Genomic DNA, 19117 nt, shown 5'->3' with positions numbered 1-19117 from the left:
ATATATATATATATATATATATATATATATATATTTTATATGTATATGTATATGTTATATTCAACCTATTAACTGCATTCCAGTAAAAATCTCAGCCATGTAGCTTAATCAAAGCTTTAATGGCATGTCAGCATTTATCATTTCGATTCTGAATGTTAAAAGAGATCGAAATGATAGGAAAATTAACGAATATAAACGAATAATGTCCGAAGAAGATGTCCTCTCCAGGTCACCGTACAAACGAGTCATTCGGGCTTAGAGCGATGTTTGCTGCCGCTTCAGTTCAGTGCTTTACATGACTGCCCCCTACTGATCATGTCTTTCCTATGTCATTGTATTTTCCGTGTTCCCTTGGAATACACCGGCGTCACGCGAGACCACTTTACTTCCCGCGCGCATTTTAAATGGCCAGATCTGTATGTATGAAGATTTCAGATGCAAAGCCTCTAAATATGTCTGACATTTTTCTTCAAAATTTGCATTTCTTTCTGGCTAGGTTTCTATGTAAGTACTGTTTACTTCACTTCATGTATCAACGCGATTTGGTTTCGGTTTATTGATTTCTGAATATGACCTTACATTGTAACAGCCTACACACAATTATATATATATATATATGGCGGTAATACCGCATACCGCGCTACTGAGCCACTCAAAATTACCGCAAGGGAAATTCCTTAACCGCGACAGCCCTACTGGGTATCGATTCGGATGTTCCGATTCGATTCCGATTTTCAAGTTCTTAATTCGATTTGATTTCGATTCTCGATTTCAATGACAATATGAATGAATATAGATTTAATACAAATCCTACATTTATAAAAAATTAACAGTGAACATAAGATTACAGTTGGTTAATTAATAAAAGGAAATTAAGATCCACAAACCTGTATATAAACACTTTTTAATTTTAAAGGTCTCATATTGTCAAAATCGAAATTTCCTGGCTTTTTTCATGATAACTGAGGTCTATGTAACTACCATATGTGACCCTGGACCACAAAACCAGTCATAAGGTTAAATTTGACAAAACTGAGATGTATACATCATATGAAAGCTCAATAAATAAGCTTTCTATTGATATATGGTTTGTTAGGATAGGACACTATTTGGTCGAGATACATCTATTTGAAAATCTGGAATCTGAGTGTGCAAAAAAATCTCCAAATTAAGTTCTTAACAATGCATATTACTAATCAAAAATTACATTTTGATATATTTATAGTAGGAATTTTACAAAAAATCTTCATGGAACATGATCTTTTACTTAATTTCCTAATGATTTTTGGCATAAAAGAAAAATCAATAATTTTGATCCATACTATGTATTTTTGGCTATTGCTACAAATATACCCCAGCGACTTAAGACTGGTTTTGTGGTCCAGGGTCACATGAGTTTCAAAACAGTCAATCCACAGTAAACTGCAAACAGCCTGCTTAAAGTAGCTGTTCATTTTCACGAGCCACTGTGACTTCCGCAAAGATGTGACGTCCGATCTACTCAGTCACCGCCCCGAGCGGTGCAAACTGTGCTTCAGCGCTGATAGTGAGGAGCTGGCTCTGCCCGATCGCTGCTTCATTCCACTTTGCACGTATTTTTTCGTTGTGAAGAGTCGCATGATATCGTGCATCATCACTACAACACTGCCTTTATGGTTCTGGCTTTTGTTCACACAGCGCTCGTTCCCGTAATTTTCCAGAATCAGCGCGCATTGTGAAAGGGGTTTTACTAAAGCAACAGTTATGTAGCTTACTGCATTCGGTGTTTGAAAAAGAAAAAACATTAATGATCATTCTGAAATATCCTGTTGAGTATCAGCAGACTAGGCTCTCTCTACGGCTCTGGGCTCGGCTAAAGCATACATGACCGTAGTTAACTGTGGTTGGCCTGCCTGTGCGTCACTCAGAAAACAACAGGCCAATCAGAAGAGAGGCTCATGAATATTAATTAGATGGACCAAAATCGACAGAGCTCCTAAAAAAGGACGTGTAAAAATATATTGAGATGGATTTTGGCACTTATACCGAAAATATATATTCTTAAGGACATGAACAACTAAAATAAACCTCCAGAAATGTGTACAATATGGGACCTTTAAGTACACTTGGGTACACTAAAACAACAATTTCATCAGATGAAAAACTGATGCTGGAAATTGAACATCTGCACGTCTGGGTGATGTCTTGTCAAATGGCTCCGCAGATTTGTAGTATTACTACAGCATTTCACCAGAGTTACAAATCAGGCATATAGCTGTGTTCCTGTCCACTATATCTTTATCTTGCTTGCGAAATGTGAAATGCTTCCTCTGACTTTTTATGTGAAGGTGTGGTTGATATCGGGAACGCACCTGAATCCTCCATTTTAAGCAATGAATGAATAACGGACTCTCCGTTGTAACATGGTAAATAAGGGGATGACACCTAGTGGATTAGACTAGTAATAAGTTTAACGTAAAACTTATGTTTAATGCTTGTGTAAAAAAATATCGGAAAATCGATACGTGGCCTTTGAGAATTGGTTTTGAGTCAACTACATTTTAAAAAACTATATATCGAAAAATCTTCTTTTTTTTTTGCCCAGCCCTACAGTACATATTAAACGATCTGTAATAACAGATAACGCAATAGTGACCACGTAACAAAAACAGTTACTTACACTTGTGTGTTGCAACGTTACTGTCGGATCCAATATAGTTGGCACAGCATTGTCTTTTTGTTTCAATCTTTCTGAAAAACCCATGTTGAATTGTGCCTTGTTTGTAAAGGAAGTGAACAGGGACCAAATTCTTACTGGCGCAGTCTAAAACTTCATTAAAAGTGAAGTTCATCCACTCTTTCCTAATGTTGGGATCAGAAGGACGACAATGCAAAAACTGTTTCCACAACTTGGCACTGCACAGCTTCTTGTCTTCGAGTGCCATTTTTATCGTTTGGTTTCTGCTTAGACCTGTGTTCGCCTCTCGTTATTTACACCACATGCATGAATCAGTGGGCGGAGCTAAACAGGCAGTGATGTAGAAGCAGGCATTGATCTTCTGCAGAGGCGGTGTTTAGCCACACTATTATGTCATAAAGTGGCACATTCCACAACCTGTCATTTTGGCACATTGGCCTCAATATAAGCTGTTTTAAGACTGATGAGGAAGTTTTGAGTTCTGAAACTTACAGGATATTTTTATAGTACAATAACCTCTTATATGTCAAAAGATCAAGATCAGTTCATGTTTCTCAGTTCATTCCCTTAGTAGGGAGTAGTAGCAAATCTGTTAATGAGACCAGAATTTATTTGGAGACATGTCTTTTTTAGTGGTTAATTGTAAAGAAACTGAGCATATTTGATTGCTTAAATTAATTATTTAAATGATTCTTCTGTCTTCTGCAGGAAGCTTTAGACAAGCCAAATTGAACCGGAGTGGAGGTGGTGGTGAGTCAGGCTCTTTAGTACGGATGACGAACGCATCTAACCCACAGCTGGCCGTCCCTCAGTCTCTGCCTCACGGCCACGGGCACCTGAGCACCGTGAGCGCTGTGTCTCCCGCCCACACGCACCACAGTGCACGCCTGTGCGCCCCTTCGCCCTCAGCCTTAAAGTTGGCCAGTGTTGCTAGCAGTCTGGATCGGGTTCCCAAAGTCACCCCCACTAGTGCCATCGACATTGCCAGGTCTGAACCCTGACACAAAGCTTATTTTCCTCTTTTCTTTTTTTTTTTTAATGAATGTGAATATCTACATTCTTCTAAAAATGGTCATGCTGCTTAATATTTTTTGGAATTTATGATTGTTTTTTATTCTATGATGAATAGAAAGCTAAAAAAAAAAAAAAGTCTTTAATAGTGACAAAGACATTCTAGTGTATATATTTACATTTCAAATATAGAATGAAAATTAAGGATTAGTTCACTTCCAGAATAAAAATGTCCTGATAATTTACTCACCCTCGTGTTATCTAAGATGTCAGTCAAAAAGAAATTAAGGTTTTTGAGGAGAACATTCAAGGATTTTTCTTCATGTAGTGGACTTCAATGGTAGCCAATGGGTTAAAGGTCCAAATTGTAGTTTCAATGCAACTTTAAAGGGCTCTGCATGATCCCAGTCGAGGAATAAGGGTCTTATCTAGCAAAACGATTGGTCATTTAAAAAAAAAAAAAGAAACTTTTTAACCACAAAAGCTTATCTTGCACTAGCTCGACCTCACGCGTTGCGTAATCACACGTGTGACGTAGGCAGAAGTACCGACCCAGTGTTTGCAAAGCAAGCGCGCAAAGAAAGTCAAATGCCTTTTACAAAAAAAGGTGAAACAACGATGTTGGAGAAGAAAATTAGATTTTTTTTGCCCTACCCTACTTTTTTGAACCGTGTACACAGGCAAAGAACTAACCGTGCATGACCTTTCCAACGTGAGTCGTAGACTTGTATCGCAGAGCTAATGCAAGGCGAGCATTTGTGGTTAAAAAGTATATCAATTTTAATGTTTTTAGAAAATGACAGATTGGTTCGCTAGATAAGATCTTTTTCCTCGACTGGGATAGAGTCTTCTGTAGTTGCATTGAAACTACAATTTGGACCTTCAACCTGTTGGCCACCATTGAAGTCCACTCTAAGGAGAAAATCATGGAATGTTTTCCTCAAAAACCGTAATTTATTTTTGACTAAAGAAAGAAAGACATGAACATCTTGAATGACATTGGTGTGAGTAAAATATCAGGGAATTTTTATTCTGGAAGTGAACTAATCTTTTAAATAAAAAATAAATAATAATAAATATGTGTTATTGCTATTGCAGGGAGAATCACGAACCAGAGAGACTGGCTCTCAATGGATTATCAGAGACCACAGTCGCCATGGAGGTCACATAGCCCATCTAAAAACACAAAGACTGCAGTGCTGAGAGCTGTGCGCTTCTACACGGACTTATACCCAATAACAGCATATCAAAATATTAAGAGAAATTTGTCAATATTATAAGTGTACATTTTGTAAAATTGGGAATTATCACTACCTTGTAAAATAGTATATTTGTATCATTAGTCTGTCATTTCTGTTACTTGAATCCTAGATCGTTTTTTTTTTTTTTTTTTTTGTCATCATGCTTTTGCACTTGAAAATGCAAGCAAAGACAAGTGCATCAGTTCATGTTGGGATCATGAGCATGAAAATAGGTCCTGCGTCACTTGTTTTAACTATTTATTTTGCAATGTTTACATTTTTGTATCTCGTACAAATAAATCCAATTTTGTGACCACAAAATGCAGACATAGCTAGTATACCATGCTTTGTGCTTTTTTGTTTTCTTTGTAGGAATTAAAACGCTGAATTTGGTTTCACAGATGTGTACTTTCAAAAGAGGTGATCTTCTCTCTTGAAATGTCGACCATATTTAATTGGTTTATTTCTTTGCCTTCCTCTCCTTGTCTTACCAAGAATAGTATGTTAATTCTGGAGACCAGTGGCCTTCAGCAGAATGTGCTTATGTGGCGCTCCTTGAGAAATTGAGCAGAATACCTTCAATTTGGCATTTACTTTCTGCTCTTCTGACGGAAGCCTTCATTTGTCTTTAGCCATTGCTGGTTAACCAGTGTTGAAGGAGCTGTTCAGGGCTCTAACTGCTGGTGTTGTATTGGACGTACACTCTACAGGTCACAAATACTGTCAGCCATCTTGTTTATGAATGCTGAAATTTATACATCCTCAGTCCAGTGTCTTCAAATAAATTTCCCCTTTTCAAATGGCCTTTTTAATGAAATGAGTGAGTCTACTACCACAACTGCTGGTCATTTGCGTTTAGTTTTTTGTAAAATAACTAGTTTTCAGTTATGATGACTTAGACATGCATGTTTTATTCTTACAGTGTTTAAGGAAAACATATTTAGGCCTACGGAGCCTTCATGAACTTGGTCAGAGCAGACAGATATTTCAAATCCATTTTAACAATTCAGGGTTTGTTGCTGTCGGTGAGTTTTTTTTTTATATTTATAGTTTAACAATGCAAGTATGAGCTTTAACCACCAGAGGGGGTAAATGAGCTCTTCAAGCCCTGTTTCCAGCAGGAAGTCTCTAATTTGGCAATTGGTTGGCAGGTTCCCCAGAAATATGTAACCTTCTTCCTGTTGTTTTTGCTCACAGCCGTACTTGCTAAAAATATGAAATCACCTGAAAATGACTTTCTCTTGATGCTGATATTCTTAGAGTGCCACAGTCTCAATATTTACATTTCAGGGAAATGAACCTACAAATTTTGAACTTTTATACCCATAAAGGCTGCATTTGTTTTATCAAAAATACCAAGTTTAAATAAACCGGCAGCCATTAATTCAGTCTTCAGTGTCACGTGATTCTAAAATAATTCAAGGAACATTTCTTATTGCTATCAGTGTTAAAAAACATTTCCATAATAGTTATGAAACCGTGATGTAGAAAATAAAATGTTCAAAAGAACAGCATTTATTTGAAATATAATTGTATAACTATACAAATATCTATAGAGTTGAGGTCAAAAGTTTACACCCCCCATTCAGAATCTTCAAACTGTTAACTATTTTAGTAAAATAAGAGGGGTCATACAACATGCATGTTATTGTTTATTAAGTACTAACCTGAATAAGATATTTCACATAATAAATGTTTACATGTAGTCCACAAGAGAAAATAATAGTTGAGTTTATAAAAATGCCCCTGTCCAAAAGTTTACATACACTTGATTCTTAATACTGGGCTGTTACCTGAATGATTCACAGCTATGTTTTTGTTTAGTGATAGTTGTTCACAAGTCTCTTGTTTGTCCTGAACAGATAAACTGCCCACTGGTTTTCAGAAAAATCCTTCAGGTCCCACAGGTCCCATCTTTTCACACTGAGGACAACTGAGGGACTCCTAAGCCACTATTACAGAAGGTTTAAAAGCTCACTGAGGCTCCAGAAGGAAACAAAATGCATTAAGAGCTGGGAGGGTGAAAACTTTTGAACTTTTTATTTTGCCTAAATATCCTATTTTTTTCATTTAGTACTGCCCTTCAGAGGCTACAGAAAATATTTACATGTTTCCCATAAAACAAAAGTTAAATTTACCCTGATCTTGTTTTGACTCCCTCAGTTGTCCTCAGTGTGAAAAGATGGATCTCAAAATCATACAGTCTTTGTTGGAAAGGGTTCAAATACACAAAAATGCTGAAAAAAAAAACAATATTTGTGGCACCTGAAGGATTTTTCTGAAGAACAGCAGGCAGTTTAACTGTTCAGGACAAACAAGGGACTCATGAACAACTATCACTAAACAAAAAACACAGCTGTGGATCATTCAGGCAACAACACAGTATTAAAAATCAAGTGTATGTAAACTTTTGAATGAGGTCATTTTTATAAATTTAACTATTATTTTCTTATGTGGGCTATATGTAAACATCTTTTATGTAAAATATCTTACTCAGGTCAGTACTAAATAAACAATAACATGCATTTTGTATGATCCCTCTTATTTTAGTAAAATAATTCACATTTTGCAGATTATGAAAGGGGGACATAAACTTTTGACACTGAAGTAATAATTTCTTAAAAAAATAAAACAAAAATCTACCCAAAACATTTGAACAGTAGTGTGTACTGACAAACCTAGTAAAATAACACATAAACATGACAAAAACATTTTGTATAATTCTTTCTGTTTATTTTTTGTTTCGTACATAGAATTTAAGAGCTTGTGTCTAAAGTCAGAAAAGTGTCAAGTTTAGAATCTTATTTTAGCTTATATACAAATTAGCAAAGAACAAAAAGTCATTTCAGATCTGAACATTGGTAGTAATTCTAAAGAAAGTGTTCTGTTTGTATGGTTATTCATCTCATTTAAAACAAAATTTGTAAAAATCTAAATAAAATTGTGGCATTATGAATTTCAGCACTGCAATATTGTGATCCAGATTACGATTTGCTGAAATCTTTGAATAGCATCAAGATTAAATACAGTAGATGTCGCAAATGTAAAATACAACAGAAACACTTTTCTTTACATAAAGATACAAAAAAGCTTACTTTTTCAGCAATCAAATGGGAATAAATTACTGTCTTAAACTCTGATTGGATTTCTAATCACAATGGTTAATGCTTTTTTGTTCTTGTGTGCAAAATGTCCCTTTATTAAGTCTAATATTCATAAAATAGCATAAGACACATCACATGTACACTCAAACATAATACACCCCTCTGTGCAGAAAAAAGACAATTTCACATTTTAGATTTAAAAAATATGTGAAAAAAGGCCTATGAAAAACAAACAGCCATAAAAGAAAAGCTTTTCACTGAATTAAAGGAAGAGCTGAAGACCTGCTGCTGCGTCAGAGACTCGCGTTCTTCATGGCTCGCAGATCAAAGTCTCCACAACAAACTTGCTTTCAAAATGGCGGATCTTGTGGCAGTTCAGAGCCTCGCGTTTCTGCATACCTGCAGTGGAGCACATTCAAGTATTACAAAACCTTAAATCTTCTTGATACGGTGAACATGAGAGGAAATACTGTGGCTCCTTCACTTCCGTGCTTTAAATTTGAAAATAAGATCCACTGCGATAGTGGAAAGACTTACCCTGTTTACTGTAAACAAAGTCTTATCAAATGGTTTGTTTGTGTTCACTTACCCAGAATGGTGTCTCTGCGCTGCAGTCTGAACGTGTCTTTGTCTTTGCACAGGTTGTTGATGTAATAGCCCAGATCGCTGGTGCTGTCCAGTCTCTCTGTTATCATCATCTGTTCTCGCAAAAGGTACGTCTGAGGAAGATACATTCCTGCCTGCCAAAACACAGAAAATTTAAATCTAGTGTCTGAAATGCATTTTTGTGAGAAAAATACTTTCACACCAACAAAAGAACCACTTTCGACACAAATTCACAGCTTTTTCTGATATTAATGTGGCTTTTTACCTTGATGTTGACCAGGAACTCATGGAAGTCTCTGGGTGGCATGACGATGGATGTGTTCAGTTTGATGATGTAGCATTTGTCCAGATTCAGGTCAAGATAAGCAGTCAGTTTCTAACAGCACAGAATGACACACAGGGTTATTCACACGGAAACAGAAAGATTGTTTAAAACTGAGAGAAAATTATTTTAATATTATAATGATGTAACAAAATATTCAAGATTAAAGGGGGGCCAAAAGTAAAAATAAAAGAATTAGTCATTAACAAACCCATACTGATTTTCCAGTATGAGGTCGACCAGTATGTGTTTTTCAGGGCTGATGCCGATACCAATTATTACAGATTAACTCGACCGATAAATGATGTTATGAAACGATGCAATTGTTTGGTGTCAAAATAAAAATTAATGTCAAAATTAAAATAGCAAGGGCTCTAACAAAAACTGTCTTTAAACGCTTTTAAATTATTTTAGCAGCAAATGGGTTTTAAAAATGGCAGATAATGGCTGATAATCATAAAATGCTTAATATGCTAAATTGGGTCAACCAATATGTGTTTTTCAGGGCCAACGCCGATACCGATTATTCCAGATCAAGTAGACCGATAACTGATATTTTGAACCGATTTAAATGTCTAGTGTAAAAATAAAAATGTATGTCAAAATTAAGGATAACAAGGGCTGAGACAAAGACTTTCTTTAAATGCTTTTAAATTACTTCATCGGCAAATCAGTATTGCAAATGGCCGATACTAATAACCATAAAGTGCTTAATATCGGCACCAATAATCGGCCAATTGGGGTCGACGGATATGTGTTTTTCAGGGCCAATGACAATACCAATGATTACAGATTAGGTAGACCGATAACTGATATTTTAAACCGATATAAATGTCTGGTGTAAAAATAAAAATTTATGTCAAAATTAAGAATAACAAGGGCTCTAAAAAAACTTTCTTTAAATGGTTTTAAATTATTTTATCTGCAAATAGGTTTTAAAAATGGCAGATAATGGCTGATACTCATAAAATGCTTAATATGCTTAATTGGGTCAACCAATATGTGTTTTTCAGGGCCAACGCCGATACCGATTATTCCAGATCAAGTAGACCGATAACTGATATTTTAAACCGATATAAATGTCTGGTGTAAAAATAAAAATTTATGTCAAAATTAAGAATAACAAGGGCTCTAAAAAACTTTCTTTAAATGGTTTTCAATTATTTTATCTGCAAATAGGTTTTGAAAATGATTGATACAGATAACCATAAAGTGCTTAATATCGGCACCAATAATCGGCCAATAGGGGTCGACCGATATGTGTTTTTCAGGGCCAATGACAATACCAGGGCTGATAGTGGAAAAAATTCTGAGCCTGAACTTTTTTCCCTTGCCCCCGAGGTGAGTAGGGCTGGGGGTACTATGTATGCGACGCACTTTTAACACATAACTTGTTGGCCCCTGGACCCAAATATATAAACAGCCTATGTATAACCCTGATCATCATTATTGTCAAGTGGCTCTTTTTGCCTGCATCCTCGTCATAAAATCGGACCAGTACATTAAGAATTTTATCCATACTTTTGTCCGTGGCCTCATCAATGTTGACTGAAAACATGGCATTCTTAAGCTTCTCAGACCTTTTTTTAAACTCTGGCGAGATACCGTGTGTAAGAGATTATTACAGATTAAGTAGACCGATAACCAATGTTTTGAACCGATATAAACGTCTGGTGTAAAATTAAAAAATGTATGTCAAAATTAAGAATAACAAGGGCTCTGACAAAAACTTTTTTAATGCTTTTAAATTATTTAATCAGAAAATCGGTATTAAAAATGGCTGATAATGATAACCACAAAATGCCTAATATCGTTTGCAATAATCATCCAGTAAAGGTCGACTGATATGTGTTTTTCAGGGCCAATACCGATTATTACAGATTAAGTAGACCGATAACATATTTTCCACTGATATAAATGTCTGGTGTAAAAATAAAAATGAATGTCAAAAATTAAGAATAATAAGGGCTCTGGTAAAAAATTTTTTTAAATGCTAATCAGTTTTGAAAATGACCGATACCAATAACCTGCACCGATAATTGGTCAGACCGATAATCGGTGGACCCTTAATCTAAATATGTCAGTCTATTAGGGTTTTGTGGGACTTTTTCCCTTTAAAAAATGTTGCAATCAATCTTTATTATGTATTTATGTAATTAGTATTTGTGAATACTAATACTAATTTCATAAATACACAATAATTATTGATGTAAGCATACAATCAAAAGTTTGAGGTTTCTGAAAGAAGTCTCTTATGCTCACTAAGGGTGCATTTATTTAATTAAAAATACAGTAAATATAGTAATGTAAACTAATATTACAATATAAAATAACTGTTTTCCTAATTTAATGCATTTACTGTCAATCTTGATAAATTGAATGCATCCTTGCAGAATTAAACTATTGAAGATAGATACAAAAAAAAATTATAAAATTTAAAAAATCTAAAACTGTTTCTGTGATCTGGGAAGCACAAATCAACCAATCAGGATTATATTTTAAATATAATAATATTTTACTAATGCACATATATTTTTAGAGTTGCTTTAACACCAAACGGGAAACATATGAATAGTCTTTTCGCAATCTATAATAATAGTTAGTTAGTTATAATAATTTTAAGAAAACCAGTCCATGCCTGCTAAATTTATAATGGATATAAATACAGCAGCGTGACTAATAATATATGAGGTGACTGATAATATGTCTACGGTGGTTATGGATAAACACTGTGTGTTTGTGTGTGTCTGTGTATTTTTGTACCATGGTGAAGTCATGCAGGATGCCAGCTGGATCACCATCTTTGAACTCAGGGACTGGTACTTTGATGAGCTCCACCTCATCATCTTCGAAAAAGCTCACATTCTCTTCAATCAGCCTCAGCGGTGCCTCAACCTCCAACTCCACCTCCTCATCAAACTCATAGTCTTCCTCAAAGTACTTCAACCCACAGACGAACACCTGCTCCTCCTGTGTGTTACAAATACATACAGCATTAACACAACGTTTTCACAAAGCAGTTTGGTATCAACAAAATGCACACTTTTTGAAAGGCAAATCAGCTATTTGCTTGTTGTGGGGTGTAGATGTCACAAGAGAAATAATATTGCTGTTTCTTAGGGAGGAAAACAATTAGTACAGAGTACAGATCTATAAACATCCTGCTGTCTGAAAAATTCTGCAATTTTTTGGAAGAATATTTGTGCCTTTTCTTAAGATGTGTTCAGTTTATGAGGAGACGTCTGTTCATTTGTTAATATTAGTGATTATTGTCATAGATGTCATCATGTAAAATGCTTTGCACTGTTGCACATACATGTTCTCGTGCTATGCAGTCGAAGTTGTAACTTGCATACTTTTGTGGTTTTTGAGGATGAGGGCAGGTCATGTGACTTTTGCATGTTGCCTGGTGCCTAACTTCGCTAGCTTCTACCAAGTGGTTTTTGCATTGATATGTTATGAAGTATTTTCTGTCACAGCATCAGTCAATCACAGCGCTCACCCTCATCAAATTTCTGATCACACACCTTCTACTCATTACGTGCTACTCATTACGACAATGATACACCTGCATACACCTCATCTTACCTCATTGTCCAATCTTGGCTGTACAAAGTGGTCTACTTACCTGTCTTCCTGAACTTCAGCGTTTAATTTTTCAGCGTGTCTTCCCTTCCTTTGTGTCTTCAGTGTTCCTATTGTCTAGGTACCAAAAATGTCAAAGCGGATGTCCTCTCCCATCTTTAAATTCCAGAAGAAGTCACAGAGGAACCTGGACTCCCATCCAGTGGTCACAGAAACTAACCAATGCCTCCGAAACAGCTTTAACCGGGCTGTCCTAGATCACAGCACACCCCACTCATCCATTCTGCTCACACACCATTCTGGGTACTGGGTACTTGGCAGTCAATAGCACCTTCTTGCTACTGAAAGATGGTTTCTGATGGCCGAACATGACCAGGCATGTGAGAAGGTTCATTCGAGGCTGCTCTGACTTCACCATCTCAAAAAGCCCACGCCATCTAACAGTCAAGCTTCATCTGCTGCCCATTCCCAATTGCCTGTGGTCACACCTAGGAGTGGAGTGCATGGACCTGCAACCCCCGATGGTAACACATTCTTGTTCTTGTCTCATTGATCGATTCTCCAATCATGTGATTTGCTTCCTATCAATAAGGTTTCCCAACACAATGGAAACTGCAGAACTCTTCTTCAATCATGTCTTCAGGTTCTTCAGGATTCCTGAGGACATAATATCAGATTAGGGTCCCCAGTTTATTTCAAAGATATTAAAAGCTTTCTTCAACCTCCTAGGTGTGACCGTGAGCCTCTAATCCAGATAGCATTCCAAGCTAAAAGGGCAGATGAGAGTTAGATCCAGGAGACTGGAACCTTCCTATGAACTTTCTACCATGGCCACCAGACCTCTTGGAACCAGTTCCTAGGCTGGGCCAAGTATGCTCAGAACTCCCTTCATCAGACTGCCATTGGACTCACTCTCTTCCAATGCATTCTCGGTTACCAGCCTCTTTTGTTCCCATGGTCTGGGGAGCCATTAGATGTCCCATCTGTTGACTTGGGCTTCTGAGAGAGTGAAAAGGTCTGGGACACAGTCCACCATCAGCTTCAGCAGGCAGTGCAATGTCAACAGATCCAGGTGGACATCCAACGGATAGATACTCCAACTTTCCAGCCTGGACAGAAGGTTAAGCTGTCAACTGGAGATATTGTGATGCACCTGCCATGCAAAAAGCTTAGTCCCAGATACACTGGCCCCTTCACCATCACCTGATGGAGATCAAACCAACTGTATCTTCCTGCACACTACAGAATCCATTCAACATTCCACGTGTCACTCCTTAAACCATATCACCCTCCTTTAGCTGTATCTGCAGAGCCTGGCCCAGCTGAGTAACCCTTATCTTCCGTTAATCCTGGAAGACAGAGCTGCATACACAGTGAGGGAGATCCTGGATTTCCGGCACCATGGTGGTCAGTTGGAATATCTGGTTGACCGTGAAGGTTATGGCCAAGAGCAGGGATAGGCAATGTGAGTTGTGCAACACTCAATCCGCCATTTACAGATACCATAGGAATGAATGAGAAGTGCCGTAAGCTGAATCCCAACTGTGGCAAAAAGTCAGTGACTTATCTTATAATACAGCCTTTTTTTGTTTAGTGTAAGTATTGTTTAGAGTAAAACATGTTGATGATTACCAGATAGGCTGTCGATTCATTAAATGATAAGCCGTTTACTCTAAAAAGCTGTTTATTCAGCGTAGTACAGCCTCTCCTCCATTGACATCCATTCCAAAAAAATGGCCTCTGGTCTTCTTTCCCACGTACTGCCAGACCGGAAGCATTAGCTTTAGCCATTATGCTTTTTTGGCTTTGTTCAGAATTACTAGGGCTACAGGCAGGTACGTTTTTTTTTCAGGGTTGGAGCTAAACTTTGCAGGTCCTCGGCACCCCAGGACCGATGTTGTCTATCCCTGGCCAAGAGGAATGCTCATGGGTCCTCTGAGACAATATCTTTGATCCAGCCCTGCTCACAGCCTCTCACCCTGACTGTCCTTCGCCCCAAAGAAGGGGTCAACCACCATGACATTGGGATCCTCGGCCTTCAGGAGTGGGCTGTGAAGCGGAGTACTGTTGTGGAATTGCCAATCACAGTGCTCACCCTCACTAGAATTCTGATCACATACTCCTGCTACTCACGAGATCAAATGTGACTAGAGATGAAAAACAAATGGAGAGTAATCAACGTTGTCAACTGGCTCTCCTGGTGCACGTTCTGTTCTGACACAGTGAAAAGCAAAGTCTGAAAAAGAATATGGGTGATGTTCTTTCTCAGTAATATGCGTATGTGGCATGTTTGTGGCTGATAAGTTTCAGCTACAGAAGCATGCAACATCCAGTAGTTGACGCTTGATGAGCTCTCATTGGCTATCGCGGGTATCATGTCAGAGGCAGCCTGACCAAGAAGTCAAATCAAGAGATTTGAGTTTGGAGATGCTTCATCTTGATCAGGAACAGTTAAATAATCATAATGACACCACACAACAGAGGGTTTTTTGTACCAAAATCATTCAGGGGTGCAAATCGGCCTTAAAATCTTATAGTAAGTGGCCAGCCTTACTCTTTCTCCAGAGTTTATATATGAAGTGCATACTCCACCTTAATTGCCAATTTGCTTAGCGCTGTAATAACCACTCTGTTAATTCCATGTACCTCTGTCTGAGTCTACATTCTGTAACATTTGCTGTCTATGCTCCATTATGTGCTTAGCTGCGTTTGCATTTCAGAGTAAATCTGTGACCCATTTCTGGAACACAACCCAACCCACCAGCTGAAAATCTCTGCTTCATGAAACACTCCATCAAGGCTTAGACTGATTGTGAAATAAGTGTTACAGAAAGAAATCAAATTGAAAACAAATATCAATGCAAGATGGCACATGCTAGATGTTATGTTTTGTTTTTGATATCACTATGGTTACGTCAATTATCTCACCTCAAGCACATAGTATCTGTACAGGTAGGCTCCTCCCACCACTACGCCAGAGAGAACAAGAGCCAATCCCAGACAGAAGCACCAGCACCACAACTTAGACTGTGGACGCACCAATACCGCTGCCTCGGCATCCTACAGGATAAATCACATAGAAAAAATTATGGTTACAGCAATGGTTAAAGCAATACTTTTGAACAATTACTTAAAAAAAATACTTTTATACAGCAATGATGCATTAAATTGATCAAAAGTGACAGTAAAGGCATTTAAAGTGTTACAAAGGATTTATATTTCAAATACTTTTCTTTTGAACTTTCTATTTATCAAAGAATCCTAAAAAAAACGTTTAACAGTGATAATAACAAGAAATGTTTCTTGAGTATAAAGAATGATCATTTCTTAATGTTCACATGACACTAGACTGGAAGAAATGCTCCTAAAAAATAAGCTTTGCCATCACAGCCATACATTACATTTTACAGTTTATTAAAATAAAAAAGGTTACTTGCATTGTAAAAATATTTTACATAACAGTTTTACTGTATTTTGAATGAAACAAGGCTTAAAACAAAAGAACAGGTCAACATGAAAATTAAAGTGGTCTATCCAAGTTACAAAGAGTAATTTTCAAAGTACTTAAGGATAAAATATGAATAATATTAGATAGATGTTAGATATTTGTACACAACAGGGCCTAACTCTGCCTGGCCTGACTTGACCTTCAGTCGTGTCCCTGTAGACATTTACACACAGCTCACAGAAAGCAGATATCATTAGACAAACCACAAATGAACCCAGAAAAACCTAGTCTATTCAGAGCCTATTTTAGACAGAAATGATGAGAAATGGCAGTTCTGAGACAAACACAATAAAAAAAGAAGTGGGATTCACACTGCATCTCTTTTGGTTTCAAGTCAAGAGGTGTTAAAACAGTTTGGTGTCAGCAACTTCTGCAAAAAGTCACGAGGAGGAAAAACCTTTGTTAAATTAAATTGTAATCTACATGAATGCTTTTTCATTCAAACAATAAGCGCAAACCTAAAATGAAAGGGAAAGTTATTTAAGCAGTTTCTATTTGAATAGCAGCAGGGGAATTTAAGTGACTAACAGAATAATAAATAGAAATGCAGATAACATGTATAATGCAGAAGGGAGAGAGATACAGTGTCACCGAATGCACTCAGACCTTGTTTCATCAGGCCCTACTTATTTAATCCAAATAGTTTATCCTATTTTAATATCCTATAGTGGATTTTTTTTTGCATATTTTTGCCCTTTATTGAATACGTCGTGTAGGCGAATGTTGGATGGCCTTGCCTTTTTAATTCTTGAATGCTTCATGAATCAGGCATTTCCTGGTTCCACAGTAAAATCAGATAAATTTGCTGTATATTTACATATGCTATATTCTTGTATTTTGCGCTTTGGTTTCTTTCTTTCTGTCTTTTTTAAATAACAATGTTTCATTTACTGTATATAGTGCCTTTATATAGTTCAAGGACATTTGTAGCAATAGCCAAAAATACATTGCATGGATCAAAATTATCTATTTTTTATGACAATGTAAAGGAAAGATCATGTCCTATGAAGATATTTTTTTAAATGTCCTACTTAAAAGGCAATTTACATCTAAATCTCAATGTCAAAAAATTGACCTTTCAAGACTTTCAAGTTTTGTACACAATGGAATACAGCACAGAAATGAAAAACAAATAGTATAGAAAAGCAGTAGAATAGCTTTTAGTTCTAAGCTTAAGTTAAGATCTAACTTTTGCATTTTTGGCATGCAGTTCTGACTCCCTATGCAATACAATAATTTTCTTAATAAAGTTGCTTGTATCGTAAACATGTTTGAGAGTGAACATATTAAACACGTCTCAACACGTCTGTCTTTCACAACCCATGAAAAGCACTCACATATACAACAGTCGACTGTTAGTGAGAGTAAAGCATTTCTAAAGTGTGTTGTGAAAAAAAACTTCAATCATTTCTGAAAGAATACTATTCAGAGAAACACAATCATATTTACTGCTTTCATCTCGCAATACACACACAACACACAAAAGGTTAAGTCCACTTCACAGGGCACTTGGTCAATTGGAACGCACCTACTGTTTACCAGCTCCACTGGCCCACAGTCTATCCTTGATTTGGTCATTTTTAACTAGTTCGGCCTTATATTATATTATATTATTATTAATAATAATAATTATTATATCTTTTATATTTTTGTATTATAGGGCTCATATATCACTTGTGTCACAGGTATTTAATATGTTTTTTTCCTTTTTAAATAAAAAATAATCAAAAAAGAGCTGACAAAGATTTTTTTAATCAGCATACAGATATAATAAGTGTCTGTAAGGCAACAATAGGCTGTGTCAGCTGCCAACAAACACACGCACACACAAGCAGCTCAGTACAGTCTGTTCAGGCAGTCCCACGTCCAACAATACCAGGAAATTATGTTTATTAACATTTTATTACACTTGTATACCATCGTATATAAGGTAACCAAGGTTTCTGTCAAAATAACATATTTTCACAATTATTTTGACCTGACTTAAACTATAACCATCGTCAAAAAAAAAAAAAATAATAATAATAAAAATAGGGGCTTGTGTAAATTAGTTAAAATTTTAATTAGATTATCAAAGCATATAAATGAAATACATGAAAATAAATTTAAACTTAATAAATCAAATTATATTTAAAGTAAAAAACGAAAATATAATTGAGAGACATTTTGAATTTTAAAAAAAAACTTTGTTTTTACTTTGTGGACTAAGACAACTCTTTATATAAAAAAGGGCAGGTTTAATTTATTAAATTAATGAGGTGAAAAGAACTTCGGTAACTTTTTATCAGGGTATGATTACAAAAGTCTTTGACAAATTTTGGGCCGTCAGCCATTTTATAACACTTTAACTCAACCTGATCAAAGTTTGATGCGCAAACCCAAACAAAGAAACACATTTACTTCTGCATTTTGGATACTCCTTATACTTCTCTCAAGATAATATAAGAACAATGTGCACATATAACTGCACTTTTCGATGAAAAGACTTAGATACGACATAATATTGAACGCAACTTTCCTAAAATGCGCTTACGCAATTCAAAAGTTAGTTAATATACAGGAAGATTTGTTAGTAACTACATTACCTGTACATCAGAAATGAGAGTTTCCTTCTTTGGATCCTTTACGGCGAGAGCCTTGTTAAAAGAAACTTTAACCATCCTTTACAGTTTCTGTGAGTTGTTATTTCAAAGAATAGCCAGCGCAAAGTGAAAGCGTTTAGTTTCCTGATCAGCGGCGATGTTTGTGTGTGACGCACATGACAGATCAGAACATCAAGCTCTCACTGCCTCTAGTGACAACTACTAGAAAATCAACTAGGAAAGCACCACTGTGGGAAGCACTTTTAACAAAGCCTTGGTGTCATCTAGGGTTCCGAGGCACACTAAAAGGCCTCAGGAGACTTTCCAGGTGGGCCTCGAGATGACTTAAATTATTTAAAATAAGACAAAGCAAGCTTTAAAATAAGACAGAACAACAAGCTTTGAAGTTTGTCTGACAGTGTGGGGCCTTGTAGACAAAAGTTTCAGAACTTGGCATGGCTAAGGTTCTATTAAATTCTTG

The 19117-nt window shown here is 36.4% G+C and overlaps 2 protein-coding genes across 2 annotated transcripts in view; one reads left to right on the top strand and one right to left on the bottom strand.

Annotated features, from left to right (window-relative positions):
• Window positions 1–5727, top strand: part of epc2 (enhancer of polycomb homolog 2 (Drosophila)) — a 30920-nt gene extending 25193 nt beyond the window's left edge. Inside the window, exons 13-14 of the mRNA XM_073845662.1 lie at window positions 3386–3665; window positions 4787–5727. Coding sequence (XP_073701763.1) covers window positions 3386–3665; window positions 4787–4859 — 353 coding nt within the window. The 3' untranslated portion in view covers window positions 4860–5727. The remainder of the gene's footprint in view (window positions 1–3385; window positions 3666–4786) is intronic.
• A 1913-nt stretch (window positions 5728–7640) lies between these two features.
• Window positions 7641–18803, bottom strand: itm2bb (integral membrane protein 2Bb). Its single transcript, XM_073845526.1, has 6 exons — window positions 18640–18803; window positions 15475–15606; window positions 11725–11931; window positions 8905–9015; window positions 8623–8773; window positions 7641–8432 (listed from the first exon to the last, which is right to left on the bottom strand). The coding sequence occupies exons 1-6, from the start codon at window positions 18712–18714 to the stop codon at window positions 8344–8346; spliced, it is 765 nt and encodes a 254-aa protein (XP_073701627.1). The 5' UTR covers window positions 18715–18803; the 3' UTR covers window positions 7641–8343.
• Between the last annotated feature and the right edge of the window lie 314 nt (window positions 18804–19117).

Source organism: Garra rufa, chromosome 8 (genome assembly GCF_049309525.1).
Source record: "Garra rufa chromosome 8, GarRuf1.0, whole genome shotgun sequence".
Classification (NCBI taxonomy): Eukaryota; Metazoa; Chordata; class Actinopteri; order Cypriniformes; family Cyprinidae; genus Garra; species Garra rufa.
This window is presented reverse-complemented; position numbering and strand designations above follow the sequence as displayed.

Bases quoted from the DNA above. Each gene is read 5' to 3' on its own strand.
- itm2bb (XM_073845526.1), bottom strand. From the start codon at position 18,714: ATGGTTAAAGTTTCTTTTAACAAGGCTCTCGCCGTAAAGGATCCAAAG. The intron at 15,607-18,639 runs GTAATGTAGTTA...TTTATCCTGTAG, and splicing joins CTCTCATTTCTGATGTACAG to GATGCCGAGGCAGCGGTATT. The intron at 9,016-11,724 runs GTACAAAAATAC...CTGTGCTGTTAG, and splicing joins TCCTGCATGACTTCACCATG to AAACTGACTGCTTATCTTGA.